The 17890-nt window shown below is 40.0% G+C and overlaps 1 protein-coding gene across 1 annotated transcript in view; it reads right to left on the reverse strand.

The window, feature by feature from the left end:
• Positions 1–253: 253 nt before the first annotated feature.
• Positions 254–17890, reverse strand: part of EOGT (EGF domain specific O-linked N-acetylglucosamine transferase) — a 37013-nt gene continuing 19376 nt past the window's right edge. The window contains exons 10-17 of the mRNA XM_037492469.2: positions 11885–11977; positions 11219–11290; positions 10984–11070; positions 10501–10569; positions 7102–7163; positions 6072–6191; positions 3677–3779; positions 254–2539 (exon numbers count right to left, since the gene is read on the reverse strand). Coding sequence (XP_037348366.1) covers positions 2393–2539; positions 3677–3779; positions 6072–6191; positions 7102–7163; positions 10501–10569; positions 10984–11070; positions 11219–11290; positions 11885–11977 — 753 coding nt within the window. The 3' untranslated portion in view covers positions 254–2392. The remainder of the gene's footprint in view (positions 2540–3676; positions 3780–6071; positions 6192–7101; positions 7164–10500; positions 10570–10983; positions 11071–11218; positions 11291–11884; positions 11978–17890) is intronic.

Genomic DNA, 17890 nt, shown 5'->3' on the forward strand with positions numbered 1-17890 from the left:
CCCCAGAACTCTACACCCCTCCTCCCTTGCCTTCCTCATGGCATGCATATGCCAGCATATTTGACTATTTTGCTTAATATTTGTCTCCTCTGCCAGAATGCAAGGGCTTTGTTTTATTCATGGCTGTATCCCCAGAACCTAGAATAGCAACTGGCACTGAGTTGCTCAGTTAATGTTTATTGAGCAAGCAAGTGTGTGAATGAATGGAAGGCTATGGAATCAGAAGACCAATAATCTTCAGGGAAGTCTCTTAAACAGTATCTGATTTTATTTGCATGAAAAAAGGAACATTCTTATGTGATTTTTGTGAGACTTATACAATGTAACCTATGTGAAAGATCATATAATAAGCTGCTAAATGAATGTAAAGTGTATTTTTTGTTTACATGAGTTTATAAGTGAGACACTTTAATTTTTATAATCCGGAGCTACCAGATGAGCAAAAAAGACACAGGAAAACCTTGAAAATGGACCTGATATTAAAATAAAATACAAAGATTTATTCCAAAGCCTTATCCAAAATGTACAAACAATGAAATGCATCTCTTTTAAAGACTCGATCAGTAAAAAGAGTAGTCTTTACATTTAATTTTTATAATAATTTGGAAACTTTCTTTTGCTCCCATGAAAAAGTCTCTTAAAAGTTAATTCCAGAAAATGTCAAATGTACATTCTTGCTTATATAAAACATATCCTCTTTCAATGCAAAATAGTCAACTGTAACAGCTTTACAAAGAAACTGTTCTCAATTTCAGAAATCTTCATTCGTCTATAGGATCACATTTCCACACGCTTTCTCAATGAGGTAAGAAGATAAATGATGAAGCTCTTTTTTTTTTTTTCAGGTGATTTTTTCAGATCTCTCTCTCCGACTAAAAGTGCAACACTACTTATCCAATTCCTTTCCTGTGGAATATTTTTGCACTAATTACTCAGTTTTTGTAGAAGGAAAAGCAGTGATAGCTATCATCAAAAAATTCATATGTTGTAATTCTTTCTTAGACAATTTAAGATACAAATTGAAGCTACTGCCACAGTGATTCACTATTTTCTTTACAGATGTTTTAATAAATATTCCTAAAGTCTAGGAGACTGTTCATAACCCCTTAAAGCAGGGGTTAGCTAACTTGTTCTGTAAAGGTCAGATAATAAATATTTTAGATTTCTTAGGTCACTTCCCTATTGTATATTCTTTTTATTTACAATTCTAAAACATGAAAAAATGTTACTTCTGCTGTAATTTACTAATCCCTTATTTAAAAAATAGAAATTGTTTTTCTCTAGATTAGACTACTCAAGTGTTAATACAATGTAAACTTCACATTTTTCAGTAAAATATATCCATGGTTTTTGACTACTAGACTGAGGGTTCATGACGAGTAAGAAACAAATCCCATTCAAAGAGTGGGATTTCATATATTCTCCTTAATCAATGGCACTTTCTTAGGTCTTTACAGGGAAAAACTCTTTTCCTGGGGTAACTTGAAGTCTGCAAACTCAAAGGTTGGAATACTTCCATGCTAAAAGAGGTAGACACATACACAGTGGTCTAGGCAGTGACGTGCACAATGGAAACCACTATTTGATACATATATTCAACACAAAACTCCCCATGGCTAAGAAGAAATCAGTTAGAAGGTATACAAAATCACCCCGGAGAATATTCTAGTTTGTTTTTATCATTACGCAGTTGTTCCATTTTGGGGACATGTGATTTGCATATGAAATATATGAACATAATTTACTGTAACAGTATGGTTTATCCAGGTTAGTAGTGCTAAAAAGATATGGCAGAGAATTGTGTGGGAATTTGGACTCTGATAGAGTAAAACAATCTTTCATAATACTACTTGATGTATCACATGACCCAGTAGCTTGGACTCACATTAGCTGAGTGTGTGTGTGTGTGTGTATGTGTGTGTAGTGCCTTTTTCCTTTCTCTACCACAGTGGTATGAGCAAATTATGGCAAACAAAAGAACTATTGTGAATGGACTCAGATATATCATAATATATATCATAAACAAGTTGGAAGTCTCTGGAATTCCAGTCACAAGGTACTCTACGAAAACATTTATAAATTCTAAAGCTAAGAAAGTTGAAAACTTTGGTATCCCTAAGAAAACTCAACTATACCAGCAAGCCCACACCCCGTTTTCAAACTATAAAAAGTACAGTTTTCAGTGCAAAAATAGTATCTCGATAAATAGCAATGACACAAAAGTTATATAAAACAGTTGAAAACTATGAAACACATAAGTAATATCCTGAAGTCATGTTTTGGCATAGAAAAGGTCATTTGAGGGCTAAGAAATAACACGTTATTTTACTGATTTCACTGTGAGTCTGGTGGAACATTTAAATACTCCCTCTCTGCACACAGACTCAGACATTTACAGCTCATCATGCTTTCTCTTAAATGGCCACTTTGGGTGTCGTGATACGTGGTCTGCAGCCTGAAGGACAAGATGCATAAATTCTTCTACATCAAAAGCGTAGTTGGTGAACTTTGGATGCTCCCCTAACGTTGGGTGGTGGCCCTGCAAAAACAAACCAAAACCTACATCTCTAAGTATAGAGGACAAGATTCTTCGTAGAGGAAAGAAATTATTTTACTTTGGCCAGAGCAGCTATTTTAATTTACGCTCAATGTCAGAGGCTGAGACCGGCCAGTTTTTTCAATAAAGGCCAGATAATACATTTCTTCAGCTCTGTGAACCACACAGCCTCTGCCACAATTACTCAACTTGCCCCTGAAGTGCACAGGCAGCCACTGGAAACACAGAGACAGAGAAGCAAGCCTGGGCCTAATGCAACTTTATCTTGAAACCAGATGTGGGTGAGAACAGGCCCCCAAGCAGGTGCTCTGTACAACTTGCTGACCCCTCCTATATATAATTCAAAAGATCTTTCTAGGCCCAAATTTCACAAAATTGTCTTATCAACATAAAGACACAGAGTGATTCATTTCCTTTGTCATTTGTCAGTGTGAAATAAACTATTCCACCGAAGAGTATCTCTCTGGATTGAAGTTCAATGACAATTTTGCATATTAGTAAGTAGATACTTGAAATCAATTAAAAAGGAAAATAAGTGGGCCTCCCTGGTAGCCTAGGGATTAAGTCTCAGTGCTATCACCACTATGGCCTGAGTTTGATCTCTGGCCAGGGAGATGACCCACATGGCACAGCAGACCTCTTCTGTCGTGTCTGCTGCTCCCCTCAGCAGAGTATTTCAGTAGATCTGCCAGTTCTTCTCCCCACTCTTGTTTCTGGTGAATCCTTCAAACCCTGCCCTCACCTCTGGCCTACACCCAGCTCTTCTACGCAGAAATAAGTAAAATTAAAAAAAAAACTTAAAAAGTAAAATAAGGTCAATTTTGTCACGGAACATTACCTTATCTTTTTTTAAAAGATTTATTTATTTATGCATACAAGAACTGGGGTACAGACCAGAGGTGTGGGGGGTGAGAGGATTCACCAGAGACAGAGCGGGGAACACAACAGGCAGATTGACTGAAATACAATGCTGAGGGGAGCAGTGGGTGAGACAGGAGAGGTCTGCTGCACCATATGGGTAGCTCCCTGGCTGAGGATCTAACTCATAATGCAGTGGCTGCGAATAGCTTCATAGGTTGCTTCTTAACCCCTGCGCCACCAGGGAGGCCTGAACATTACCTTATCTTGAGGGAAGACTTTGTTCTGCCTTCGCCAAGTGATGTAGTGGATGCCCCTCAGCCTGGCCAGGTCCAAGTAGCAGCGCTCATCTTCACAGTTGTACCTGAGGACACAAGCACAGCCCTGCTTCAGGCGCGCTCTGAGGCTCTGCCCAGAGCATTTCTTGGAAGAAACGCATGCCCCAACATCTTCCAAACAAAAGGCTTTTTAAACAGCCAATAAGACTGAGGTAGATTATTCTTAAAAATATTGTTATAACTACCTTAACTTTTTTTTTTAAGATTTATTTATCTATTTATACAAACACTGGGTACAGTCAGAGACACTGGAGGGTGAGAGAATTCACCAGAGCGAGAGTGGAGAGTAGAACAGGCAGAGTGACGAAGTATACTGCTGAGGGGAGTAACGGGTGTCATGAGAGGCCATGTGGGACCCTCACCTGGCGGCCGGGGATCGAACCAGTGCTGCAGAGGCTGCGGGCAGCTTCGCAACCCAGCGCTCAACCGCTGCGCCACCGGGGAGGCCCACTATCTTAACTTTTAAAGATTTATTTATGTATTTATACAAGTACAGTCAGAAGCATGGGAGGGTGAGAGAATTCACCAGAGCCAGAGCAGGGAGCAGAGCAGGCAGACTGATGAAATACACTGCAGAGGGGAGCAGCGGGTGGCGGGAGAGGTCTGCGCACCATGTGGGACCCTCGCCCCACGGCCGGGGATGGAACCAGCGCTGCAGAGGCTGCGGGCAGCTTCGCAACCCAGCGCTCAACCGCTGCGCCACCGTGGGTGGCGTGGGAGGCCCCATTACCTTAACTTTTATAACACAGATTAGGATCAAGGAATGGAGATTGAGCCTTACCAATAGCGCAGACTGCCTGTGAACTAGGTATTATCTCCTGACAATCTGGGCTGTGTATTTATGGACGTGGACTTGGGTAGGTAACACACCCAAGGTGTGGACTTGGGTAGGTAACACACCCAAGGTCACTAGCAGCTAGTGAGGCAGAAACTGAACCCAGATCTGTCAAACTCCAATGCCTGAACTTGCTTGCATTTCTCCTATGCTCTCCTTCCTCCCTTTATTCCCACTCTGCCTCCCCACCCCCATCTCTAGGAGAAATAAAGTATTGAGAGAGAATCCACAATTATCTGTTTCTCTAACATATATATTTAAATGTCTTTTCAGGTCATTGGAAGTTCATGACAACTTTTTTCTAAGTAGTATCTCATTTAAATACTGAGTCAAGTTATTTTGAAAGTGAAATCATAAATCAAGAAGTTTGTATGCAAAGTAGGGAAGTCAGGTGGCAGTAATACTATTGGTGTGTCAAGAACTGAAGACAGGGTCTGGTGACCAAAGAATTATTAAGGCAGAGAAGCCCATAACTCCATGACCAGTCATCAAGTTCAAGGAGGAGGAGCCCCTGGGTCAATCATTTCCAACTTGAGGGCCTCTTTCCTGTGTATGAAGTCTGTGAGCACTGAGGAAAGTTTGGCTTGTGTTTTGGAGCTGTGTTCTTAGTAGTTTCATAGTTTCTGAAACTCCTTAATTGTGGTAGTAAATAGATAACATAAAATGTATCACCCTAACCATTTTTAAGTTAACAGTTCAGTAGTATTAAGTATATTTTCACTGTTGTTAGCTGATCTCCAGAACTTTCCCATCTTGCAAAATTAAAACTCTGTACCCATTAAACATCAGTTCCCAACTTCTCACCAGTTCCCCTCTCCTGGGCTCCCATTCTACTTTCTGACTCTATGAGTTTGACTACTCTAGATATCTCATATAAGTGAAATGACACAGCATTTGTCTTTTTTGTGGATAGCTTATTTCACCTAGCACGTCCTCAAAGTTTCACCCATATTGTAGCATATAATAGGATTTCCTTTTGAAGACTGAATAATATTCCATTGGATGTGTGTTTATGTGTGTGCGTGTGTGTGTGTGTACATAGATCACATTTTGCTTGTTTATCTATTGATGGACATTTGTTTCTGAATCTTTGCAACTGTGAATAGTACTGCTATAAACATGGATGTGTGACATTGTGACATAACAGCTTGCTTTTACACAATAATTGCACTGATGCAGGGAGATGTTCACTGTTTGAAGAGCACACAGGAACAAATTAGGGTAAGGGAAATCATAGGTTTGTTCCATTGCATGTTGAGATGGGGTTAGGAAGGTAGCTTGCTTGCTAAATGCAGTGGCAGGCTGCAAATTCTACATTTTTGGCTTTAGGTCTTTTTTTCTTTCTAGATGCTTATACGATATACCTTCCCTATAATGATTAAATATTAAGTCTTAAGCCTTTTGTTGCTCTGAAGGAAAGCCTCAGCATGCAAAAAAAGCACTACATGCTGTCTTAATGTTAAGAATGTCTCCAAATACTTACAATTCAAACACAGTTGCCCAGTCTGGAAGGAAAAGTAAGTGGGTAAGACCAGCTCCATGCATTCCAATAAATATGTCAGTGTTATGAGTGATCCTTAGCTGGTCTAAAAACCCAAGTTCTCTGTGAACAGAAAAACAACAAAAGACAGATGGGAAGAAGAGAGAAAGTATTAAGTTGAGTTTGTTCATGGTACATAGCAATAAATGTCTTTCTTGGCTTAAGTCACATTCCACCATGAATTTTTGCTAATTCCAAGCTGACTACAGTAATTAATAATTTAATTACATAATGATTTAACATTTTTAAAGTAACTTCACCTTTAAAAAAGTTAAATGCATTTATTTTTGTACCACTTTTTATTGCAGTGACACTGGTTTTTGATACCATATATAATTTAGGGGTATAGGGTCACACCTTACAGATGTTACCATGCCATGTCTTTCAGCAAGCACCCAGAAATTCATTTACTTTAGAAGGAGACTGTTATAGCTGTCTAAATTGGAAAATCAGTAGCTCATGCCATAAGCAAAACTATACAAATATATGCAAACTAAAAACTATTATTCAAATCAAGGTAGATACTATCTCAGGGCAAAGGTCTAAGCCTGAGACGCACTCTCTATGAAAAAAGTGAAATCAATAAGTGTTTAAGAGATGGTAGGATATACTAATATCAGACTGAAAAGTATTTACTTAAGATAACAAAAGGATGTTGAAAAATAGAACAAATTCCTCCTTGTATAATCTAAAGTATTCAATATAGTCTCGGTGTACCTAAAATCACCTCAGATACCACCTTGACAACTGACTAATACACAATTTCCCACATATTGGGATTGAACAAGTGTCCTTTGTGTTTAAGACAGTGAAAGATGTGCAAACTCAATGCCAAAATTCTCACTGAACGGAGTCTTGGACGAAATGCCAGTGTACACACAACACTCTGGACAGACATAATGGAATCAGATCTCCCGATCCCATTTACCCAAATTCAAGCAAAATAAAGGACCAAGAGTGGGCTATTACTTACTTATACTTGTAATCGACAATTTGGACTTCAAAGGTAGATACTGTTTTCAGTGCGTTTACAAGCTAGGGGAAAAAAAAACAGCGTCACTGAAAATTTCTTTTCCTTCCTTCTTTTTGGTTTTACATTTTCTCTGAGTCCTAAAATTTCTTATTTTCTTTTTTTTTTTTAAGATTTATTTATTTATACAACAACGGGGAATAGCCCAGATGTGTGGGATGGTGAGAGGATTCACCAGAGACAGAGCGGGGAACAGAACAGGCAAACTGACTGAAATACACTGGTGAGGGGAGCAGCGGGCGAGACAGGAGAGGTCTGCCCCACCATGTGGGTTGCTCTGCTGCTGGCAGGGATCGAACCAGCACTGCAGAGGCTGCGGACAGCTTCACAGCACTGCACTCAACCGCCTGCACCACCAGGGAGGCCCTAAAATTTCTTATTTTCATATGAAATATTCTTCAAGAATTAAATATCTGTCAGCACTACTGTTTTGACTTTAGTTGAATTCAGAAGGAGGCTTCACCCCAGCGTTGTGGAGAGGGTAATAGGAGAAGATTCATGGGCTAGTACAAGGCACACAAAGAGTTAGGTCCTACTAGAACTGTCTGCTAGCTGCTCCTTCAACTTTCAACATATATTTGTTGGGCACTACTGTGTTCCAGAAATTACATTGAGGGTTTTCTTCCCATCCATTATCTCATTTCAGACAAACCACAAGTGCTTTAGACCTCATCTTCTCAAAATAGTAGGTTCTTGGCAGAAAAACACTTTCAGTATTTCTACACAGAAAAAAATCATTCTTTAACAAACAGAAAGTAGCATACTTAATCTATTATCAGCAACACAGTTGTGGTTCTCTATGTCTGTCACAACTAGTACATTTTAAACCCAAACGGCTGATCACCCTCATTCAGGAATATCAGCACTTATATCCTGTTTCTGGTGTTCTACACAAGACTGCACCAAGAATGGTTACAAGAGCAACATTGATTGAACACTTAAATTGCTCTGGCATCTCTACATGACTTAATCCTCATAAAAATCTTACCAAGAAAGTGTTATTATTACTATGCCCACTTTATTAATGATACAATAGAGGTTTAGAGAAATTTAATAACTTTCCCCAGATTTCCCAGCTAGAAAATGGCAGCACTGAAATTAAATTGAGGTCACCTGACCCCAGAACTTGTGTTTTCAGCCGGTGTACTTGACTCTTCTACTTACAAAAAACAACAGGCAGTGACCAAAATCCAGTCCTTTTCTTCCCATTGTGAGCACACACACACACACACACACACACACACAGAGTCATAACATTTCAGTTTCTCTCTAGATAGTCTCTATACTCCCACAAATACGTGCTCACATCAAGGATTTGGAGGAGTGAGGATAGACAATTAGAATTCCACTTTCCGGAAAAGAAATTAATCAGGTAGCTTGACCCTGGTCTTGTAACAACACAGGCCCATCAAGTGTTCTGAGGGTCCTGCGGCACGTGTGTGCTTCCAGGGATTTCCAGTCACTGCACAGACATGGCTGTATCCCTCCTGACATGACTGTTCTAACCCTGAGGTCAGGTAGCATTGCACAAGCCATCACAAATGAGGGCATGTGGGTTTTATTACCTATTCATGAGTCAAGGAAGAGTCCAACATCCTTCTCTGCCTGGTTGCTGTCTTTTCAAGTGATCGCCAATCCAAAGGAAGAAAGCAGTCACTTGGGGGCCCTTTGTAGCGGAATTATCAAATCTCATCTTTGGAAAATCTTATTTGGGCAATCTGTGTGACTACATCTAAAAACCGGGATGGGGCCTCCCTGCTGGCACAAGGGGTTAAGTACCGCACTATGAAGCAATCCGCAGCCTTTGCAGCATGAGTTCGAACCCCAGCCGGCCCTACCCACATGGTAGAGACCTCTCCTGTCTCGCCCGCTGCTTCCCTCAGTAGTGTATTTCAGTCAGTCTGCCTGTTCTGCTCCCCACTCTGTCTCTGGTGAATCTCTCACCTGCCGCATCTCTGGCCTGTACCCTAGCTCTTGTATGCATAAATAAATAAATCTTAAAAAAAAATAGAATAAAAACTGCAATGGCTGCACTTAGCTTACTTTGGCATTGCCTCTCCACTGGACATCTCAGTGGCTTGATGCTGGTTTTTAGCCCATCCTGTCACAACAGACTGAGAACCATGGTTGGTCAGCCTCCTCCAAGACATTCTTTGTAAGAGCAGAAGAGCACACTGGGTAGGAAGCTGCTTGGACCTTGATACCTTGGCTCACATCGCATTCCTCTGCTCACACCTGTATGACCCTAGGCTTATTTTTCAGCCTCTAAAACTCAGTGTCCTTGTCTAGTAAAGGAATAATAATAAAATATCTACCTCATGGGTGTCCTGAGAGAGTTGGAGGACATGCATGGGGAGCACAGAGTAATATTACTGGCACATAATTAACTCTATCAATATATACTATGGATCTGCTAGCTAATGAGGTTTCCCAACCATCTAACCCAACATTGCATTACTTGACACATTTTAATTTCCTTTAAAGAAAGTATATATACACAAATTGTTCATTTCTTCCATCCATAAAGCTTACAATCAATGTATCATTACACCATATGTTCATGGCCTTCATAATCCATATGGGTCTCAGGAAGAGGTGCTAATTACACAATTTTGATCAGCCCATTAGGCATACAAATTAATCTGAGAAAAACATTTTACCCATCAAAGTCTGGTCCTTATCTCCCACCTACTGTTTTCCCCATATCAATCCCTCTGAACTACTCATGCTCAGGCGGATGGACTGAAATACACTGCTAAGAGGAGCAGCGGGGAGACAGGAAAGGTCTGCTGTGCCATGTGGGTAGCTCCCTGGCCTGGGATTGAACTCATGTCACAGTGGCTGGCAATAGCTTGATAGTGCTGAGACTTTAACCCCTGTGTAATTAAGGAGGCCCCAAGGGGGCAACCAGTTTCTAAGACACATAGTTATGAAACGGATGGGGTCTCTTCCAACCTAATCTGCTGCTGGATGCTGCCAGTGCTGCATCAGCCATTTCTGAAAGATACGGTCACATTTTTGTTACTAGTTTATCTAGAGACAAAATGTTTGGCAATCTCTGACAATAAAGGTAGGGTTCAGAGACAGCTTTCTGCCTGTTATCACTGAGTTGGAGCAGATGAATGTTTATAATAAAGCAAAGCTAGTTTGGGTAACTGTGGTTTAGTGACTTCTAGGTAGAAATTCAAAGCCAATAAATGAAGTGGGCATAGCCATCAAACTTTTTCTAAAAGCTAATGATTTCAAACCAAAGCATTTAATGCAATGTGAAAATATAAGGCACATCATCATAAGAAGTTAAATTCAATACAATGATATTTAAGATGCATACCAAAAACTAACCTCATTTTGGTTTAGTATCTTCCGGTATTCTGTGCTCCGTGCAAGAATGGTGACTCGGATTTTTCCATCCTGTAATCAAAAGGAAAAGTCAAGATAATGCCATATATGCCTGGATAGACGAATGAGTACCTGAAACTAAAATGTGATTTTCACAGACTTGAAGCTCAATAAGGACACATTTAAGAAACTATTATTTTTTTGGCCCGATTCCTTCACAGTTCTGTCAGGGGGAAAAAACACACTCATTTTAGCTACAGAAGACAAAAGCTAAAAAGACAAAAGGAGGGAAAAAGCAAATTCTTCCACTGTGGCTTAGCTTATCTTCACAAGTTGCTGACATCTGATTTTGAATTCCTCTAAGTTAGAAAATGTTAACACAGAAAACACTGTCTTCTGATAATTTCTTTTTCTGCAGAGGTGGTATTGATTTTTATTAGGTGTGAAAAGTCAAGCCCATCTCAGAATCCATAATGTAGTCATTACCTTGGGTCCCTCTTGTGTGATGTTCAGTCTGTATAGTACGTGTTGGGAAAATGCCCTGAATAATCCAGTATTTTGACAGCCAGATATCTAAAATAAAAATAATAATTTACATTATGATGAATATGTCCACATTATTATTTCAGATGTTCTCAAGTCATATATAAATGTTATCTTTAAACCTTATCAAGAGTAAATTCTATTAATATGAATCTTCAACAATAGACAACATACTTACCAGGGGGGTGTTATAGAACAGTCCATATCTCATGCGGGGGAGTAATGAAAAAATAGCTTCCTTAAAACATACCTAAGATCAAAGAAATTTTAAAAGATAATACAATTTGTATCCTTCACACCAAAACAGCGCTTATGGTTAAAGAAAATAAATTTTAACTAACCTCTATTTTATATTAAAATATTTCAAACAGCAAACTATGCCACTCAAATGAAATAACATATTTTTGGAAAAGTTACGGGAAATAGTTACTTTTTTTTAAATTTTATTTACTTTTGCATGGAAGAACTGGGGTACAGGCCAGAAGTATGGGGGATGTGAGGATTCAACAGAGACAGAGTGGGGAACAGGACAGGCAGATCTACTGAAATACACTGCTAAGGGGAGCAGCAGGAAAGACAGGAAAGGTCTGCTGTGCCATGTCGGTTAGCTCCCTGGCCAGGGATCGAACTCAGGCCACAGAGGTGATAAGGCTGACTTAACCCCGAGGCCACCTGGGAGGCCCCAGGAGGTAGTTTCTAAAACCTACATGTTCACAACACTGAGGATTCTAGTTATAAAAAGAAACAAAGAAGTGAGAAATCAATGGAAATAGCTAATAGAAGCTCATTAACATTTGATGGGTGAATCAATCTGCAATGTTAGTTTCAGTATAGTTTACAGTACCCTTTTGGAATCATAAGTTTTCAGATGTATAACATCATAATCAGTAAATGCTTTCCATGTGTCTGAAAACAGGTCACCATATCCATAGGAGCTCTGAAAGTGGAAACAAAAATACATTAGGGCAATAAGAGGGTACAACATGGTTTGTCAAAAAGGCAACAAAATGCCTGACTTAGCTTGTAAGTGTTAAGAATTAATGATCCTAGGGCCTCCCTGGTGGTGCAGCAGGTTGAGAGCAGCACAGTGAAGCTGTCTGCAGCCTCTGCAGCACGGTTTGATTCCTGGCTGGCCAGGGAGAAACCCACATGGCGTGGCAGACCTCTCCTGTTTTGCCCTCAGTGGTGCTTTTGGTCCATCTACCTGTTCTTCTCCCCACTCTGTCTTTGGTGGAGTCTCTCACCCTCCCTTGCTCCTGGCCTGTACCCCCGTTCTTGTATAAATAAATAAATATTTTAAAAAAATTAACGATCCTAAATAAGTTCATAAAATCCAGGGATGAAAAATAGATTTCTTTTTTTTTTTTAAGATTGATTTATTTATACAAGAACCGGGGTACAGGCCAGATGTGCAGAAGGGTGAGAGGATTCACCAGAGACAGTGTGGGGAACAGAACAGGCAGACTGGCAGAAATACACTGCTGAGGGGAGCAGCGGGCAAGACAGGAGAGGTCTGCCTCATCATGTGGGTTGTTCCATGGCTGGCGGGGATCGAACTGGTACTGCAGAGGCTGCGGAAAGCTTCACAGAGCTGCGCTCAACCACTGGCGTCACCGGGGAGGCCCAAAAAATAGATTTCCATCTTGGGTCTGAGCAAGTACCTAATTTAATATAATAGCATCAGAAATGATATTCACGATTATAACTTGAGTCTACTAAGTGTTTTGTTTTACTACTTTTGTCCATTTTATTCCCATGTCTTTGAAAAGTAGTTGCAGGCATTTCTTCTATGTATTTTCTATCCAAAATCAGAGCTAAACAAACTGTATCCATATGCCATCATTTGTACACACTCTGAATATGCTCAGTGGGCAAAATGCATCAGAGTAAAGGGAATATGCTTTTGGAAAGAAATTTCCATCAAGAAAATGCCTTGGAGGTTTCTAACATTCACAATACAATGTATATAATTATGAAATGATGTCCTCCTCGAATGATTAATGTGATAATCCCCCACTAACAGTAATAATAATAGCATCTTGCATACTTCCTAAACCCCAGGCACACTTCTACGCACTTGACATTATTAACATATTAAACCATCCCTTAAACACGATGAACTAGGTAATGTCACTATCTCCATTTTACAGATGAGCAAACTGAAACACAATTTTAAGTAATTTGCCAAAACTCTGGAGCTACTTTGTTTGTAGAACTGGGATAAAATCCAGTCTCTTTGGTTCCGGACTCCAAGCTGGTAACCTGTACAGCAGCAGCTGCCTCTCAGCAGGAACTAGTTCTTCCTAGTACATTTACCAAATATATTTCACACTTGAAAAGTGGAAATTAATTATGTGTTCCATCAGCCAAAGGAAAGACATCAATTTATTGTAAAATGGAATAACTGAAATTGAAAAATTCATCCAGAAGAAGAAATATGCACTGCAGGATTCCATTTGAGGCCTGCAGTTGGTTATATGTTATATTCATTGTTTGTGTCTTTTTATCTTTATAGCATGTGTTGTTCTTTTTATCTTTATAGCATGTGCAGCATTGCTTCATTCAAGTTCTTACCAGCAAAAGAAAAAGTCAGTGACCACACAATATCTTAACTCTCTTCATTCAACCCATGGTGTTCTGTGGGCCTGAACTGTGCAGCAACTGGATTGTTTCAGATCCTGAAAACTTTGTGCAGATATTAGTGTTATTTCAAAGTTGTTGAGAACTGTTAGAAGTGGCGATGAAAAAAATACTTTCCTTACATATTTCTCCAGTGTTGTTCTAATAAAGGTTTTTCTCAACACCATCAGAAATGAAGGATCCCTATTCTAACTCAATAGTAAGTAACAGGCAATTAAAGGAAGTAATTACAGTTTCTTGAGATAACATTCTGATAAAATAAGAAACCTTTAAAAGGTAAATTTAATAAAATACTGCAGTCCTGACTGATCTCTTCTCAGGGAAATCATGTATTATTCAGTAATAAGCATCTCTAGAAGCTTCTTTCCCATGCCCCTCAACTTCAAATTATCTGCTGCAGGGGAAGGAGAGATCTCTTTCTATTCTTGCTTAAAGGATATTTAGATCTTCTCAAAGATGACACAAAATTTCCTCCTGTGTCTGTCTCAAATTTATTTTTTTTACAAAGATTTATTTATGCATATAAGAACTGGGGTACAGGCCAGAGGTGCAGAGGGTGAGAGGATTCACCAGAGACAGAGTGGGGAACAGAACAGGAAGACTGACTGAAACACACTGTTGAGGGGAGCAGCGGGTGAGGCAGGAGAGTACTGCTGTGCTATGTGGGTTGCTCCCTGGCTGAGGATTGAACTTGTGCTGCAGAGGCTGCAGATAGCCACCAGGGAGGCCCTGTCTCAAATTTAAACATGCTCAAACATAACATGCAACTTAGAAATTTCACGTACAGGAATCTGTCCTATAGTAACGCCACAATGGGCATGTAAAGGGGGTGTTCACACTGCAGCATTTCAGTAAATAACAAAGACTTGGAAGCAAATGAAATATGATTGGGATGGGGGAGAGACAAAGGCACACTGAGTCATACATCTGATGGCTATAGAACGCATTGTACTGCTGAAAAGGTGGCACTCCCAAGTGTTCTGGCTTGGAAAGATGTCCATGATATAATATTTTTAACAATATGAGAAAGTATATTTTCTATCAGGATATAAACATATCTTTAGGCAAATCATATATAGCATATATAGCAAATCATATATAGCATAATAAAATATTTTATAAATATAAATCCTTGTCTAAATTTTATGGAAGGCTATGTCTATCCAGTTATTAAAATTTAATTTTAAAATAGTCTTGCAAGAGACTCTCACACATAACTGCAGTTACCTTTGGGAGAAATGGAATTGGAGAAATGGAAGGAGACTTCTGTATTATTTGAACTCATTATAACCAGGCATCACTTGAATAATTAAAAAGAATAATAAAGCCATGCTACTTTCTAGCATAAGAAAACATGGACAGTTTGCAGTAAGTCAACCAAGGCAACTCTTCTGTGCCCAGAAGTGTCCCTTAATGCATCCTTGAAGGGTACTGGCTGTGCCTATCCCACTGCGGAAGCTGTGTGCCTGAAGAGTGGTGAGCTGCCGAACTTTGAGAGCAGGAGCGGGAACACTCCATGAACTTCTCTGAGGGAACAGCTGTAAAATGTCACTAAGATCAGGGCCTCCCTGGTGGTGTAAGGGTTAAGCACAGCACTGTGAAGCTATCTGCAGCATCTGCAGCACAAGTTTGATGACCAGCCAGGGAGCTAAACCACATGGCCCAGCAGACCTCTCCTGTCTTGCCCGCTGCTCTCCTCAGCAGTGTATTTCAGTCAGTCTGCCTGTTCTGTTCCCCACTCTGTCTCTGGCGAATCTTCTCATCCCCCCACACCTCTAGCCTGTACTCCCGTTATTGTATGCATAAATAAATAAACCTTTTTTAAAAATGTCGCTAAGATCAGAATTGCAGTCACAGCCACTCGGCTCTTCTCCTGGACACAGCGCATACAGCAACAGCATCCCCCGGGGATGCAGCATTGCTTCATTCAAGTTCTTACCAGCAAAAGAAAAAGTCAGTGACCACACAATATCTTAACTCTCTTCATGCAACCCATGGTGTTCTGTGGCCTGAACTGTGCAGCAACTGGATTGTTTGGAGAACAAGAACCTCTCTGATCAAGTATGCACAGATCAAGATTTGACCAAGGTTTCAAATCAATACAAAGAGGGTAGAAAAGGAGGGAGGCACAGGGCAGCCAACATGCTTAGTTACACTCATCCTGCCTGTCTGTGGAGTCAAGGTCAGACTGCCCTAAAAACATGTTCCCAATTTACAGAATAACCGATGAGTGTCATGGTGAGAGAAAACTATTTACTCCATCCCAGCAGGCATAGAGAAGGGCTTGATTTAACTTAGTCCTCCTGTATGAGATGTGGAAAAGCATGCAACAAGGTACAAGAAAATTTCTGGAAGGTGTCTGGAAATTTTTTTGTCAAACAGGTTCCTCAGGAAACTATAGAAAATAGATCAAGCACTGTGATTTCAGAGCACAGCACAGGGGTCAGACTACCTGGACTGAAATCATGGATCTTACCCCTCACTGACTGTGTTATCTTAGACACTTCTTAGACAATGTCTGCTAATCAGAATCTAGTTTCCTTCTCTGTAAAATCAGCTAAAAAACAAAACAAAACAAAACACCACAACAAAAACCCATGGAGGGTTGTAAGCATTCAGTGAGATAAAACCAGGTATAATTAGACCATGAAAAACACAAGTGAATTATGAGTTAATCATTGCAGATCTTGATAGCTGGAGATTGTGGCCTAGAAGCATTCATCCAAAAAAGAAAAGAAAGGAACTGTTGTTCCCTTTGCTAATGGAAACATTTTCAAGAAACGAAACTGTGGTGGCAGCAAAACTGGAACATGAAGGAAACATAAATGCAAAGAAGGAACCAAAAGAGAGCATGAACATGCCAAGAATTGTGGAACCAGTTCTCAGCAGACTTCAAATCTCACTACAGGTTAAAGAGCAGTAATAGTGAAAACCTCTACGCAGCTCTACTGCAAGCCTCAGATCTATGAACAAAAAAACCTTAGTAAACCATGTCCCCTTCTGCATGAGAATTTGATCTTCAGTTAACTATCTGACTCTGCTCTCTGGAAAGGATAGCCTGTGTCAACTACACTTCTAGGTACCATTGCTTTTAACTAAAAAAAGCATCTAATGGGAAAATTGTATATGTACTGAGAGAGAGTACAATAACATTTCTGACTGTCTGCGTCTCTTATGGGGACCTTGGAGCTTTGCTGATGCAGGTATTCCAGGAGATGTTGGTCCCTTTGGCACCTGAGCCTCCTATGCCTGTTCCAGATGGGTCCCATCTTTTTTGTACCCAAGCTGAGCTGCTTGGGTTGCTAGAAGGACTCCCTGTAAGAAAGGCCCAGTGCTTCTCTGCCAGAAAGCTGTGGTTCCCCCATAATGTCACTCTGAAGAGACATGCCAAGGGAGGGACCCATGAGTACATGGGAGTTACATTTAGCTAAATCATGGATGACCTTCAGGTGGGTCAGTTTCCCAGGTTAGGCAGTAAATATACTGTTCTCAGCCTTGTTGTCATAAGATGCATGTGCTATGTGCCAGGCATTGTGACTTGCCACATACAACATGGAACACCTTCAAAATGACACCATTACAATGTGGACATTATAATTACTCCATTTCACAGTTGAGTGTCCTGGGACAACTCCTGGGGTTACCTTGACAGGTGGAAGAGATAGAGAAAAATGAGAGAAAAGGCAGACAAAGAGATGGGGGGCAGGAATGAGGAGGGGAAAACTGGACTAAGAACAAATAAGCAAATAACGATGTAATTCAACATATAGATGCGTGTGCTTAAGACACGTGCTATGTAACAAGCTGATACACACAACACAATTGGTGCAAAGCAAATAGCAACAGGGAAGCTATAATTTAGCAAAGCAGACACTGACTACAATAGACCAAACTGTAAAAAGAGGCAAACTCTCTAACAGGCTTCATGTCAGAGTCATGGAAGTTAAGCGGATGACAGTCTTCAAAGTCGACATAAAGGGTAAACAGCACATGCATTTGGTCTTTGGAATTCCACCTACCCAAAGGGGCAAAGAAATCTTCCACCATCTCATTCTACAATTGAAAGAACAAAGGTACATACATATGTCTCTGCCCATATATATATTACATGTAAATGCTTCTCCACAGATATTCATATGCATGTGCATATATATGCAGGTTGGATTGTGTGCCAGGCTATATTAACAGATATCTCTTAGAACATTTTATT

Source organism: Talpa occidentalis, unplaced genomic scaffold (assembly GCF_014898055.3).
Source record: "Talpa occidentalis isolate TD23 unplaced genomic scaffold, MPIMG_talOcc4v2.1 talOcc4.10, whole genome shotgun sequence".
Taxonomy (NCBI): domain Eukaryota; kingdom Metazoa; phylum Chordata; class Mammalia; order Eulipotyphla; family Talpidae; genus Talpa; species Talpa occidentalis.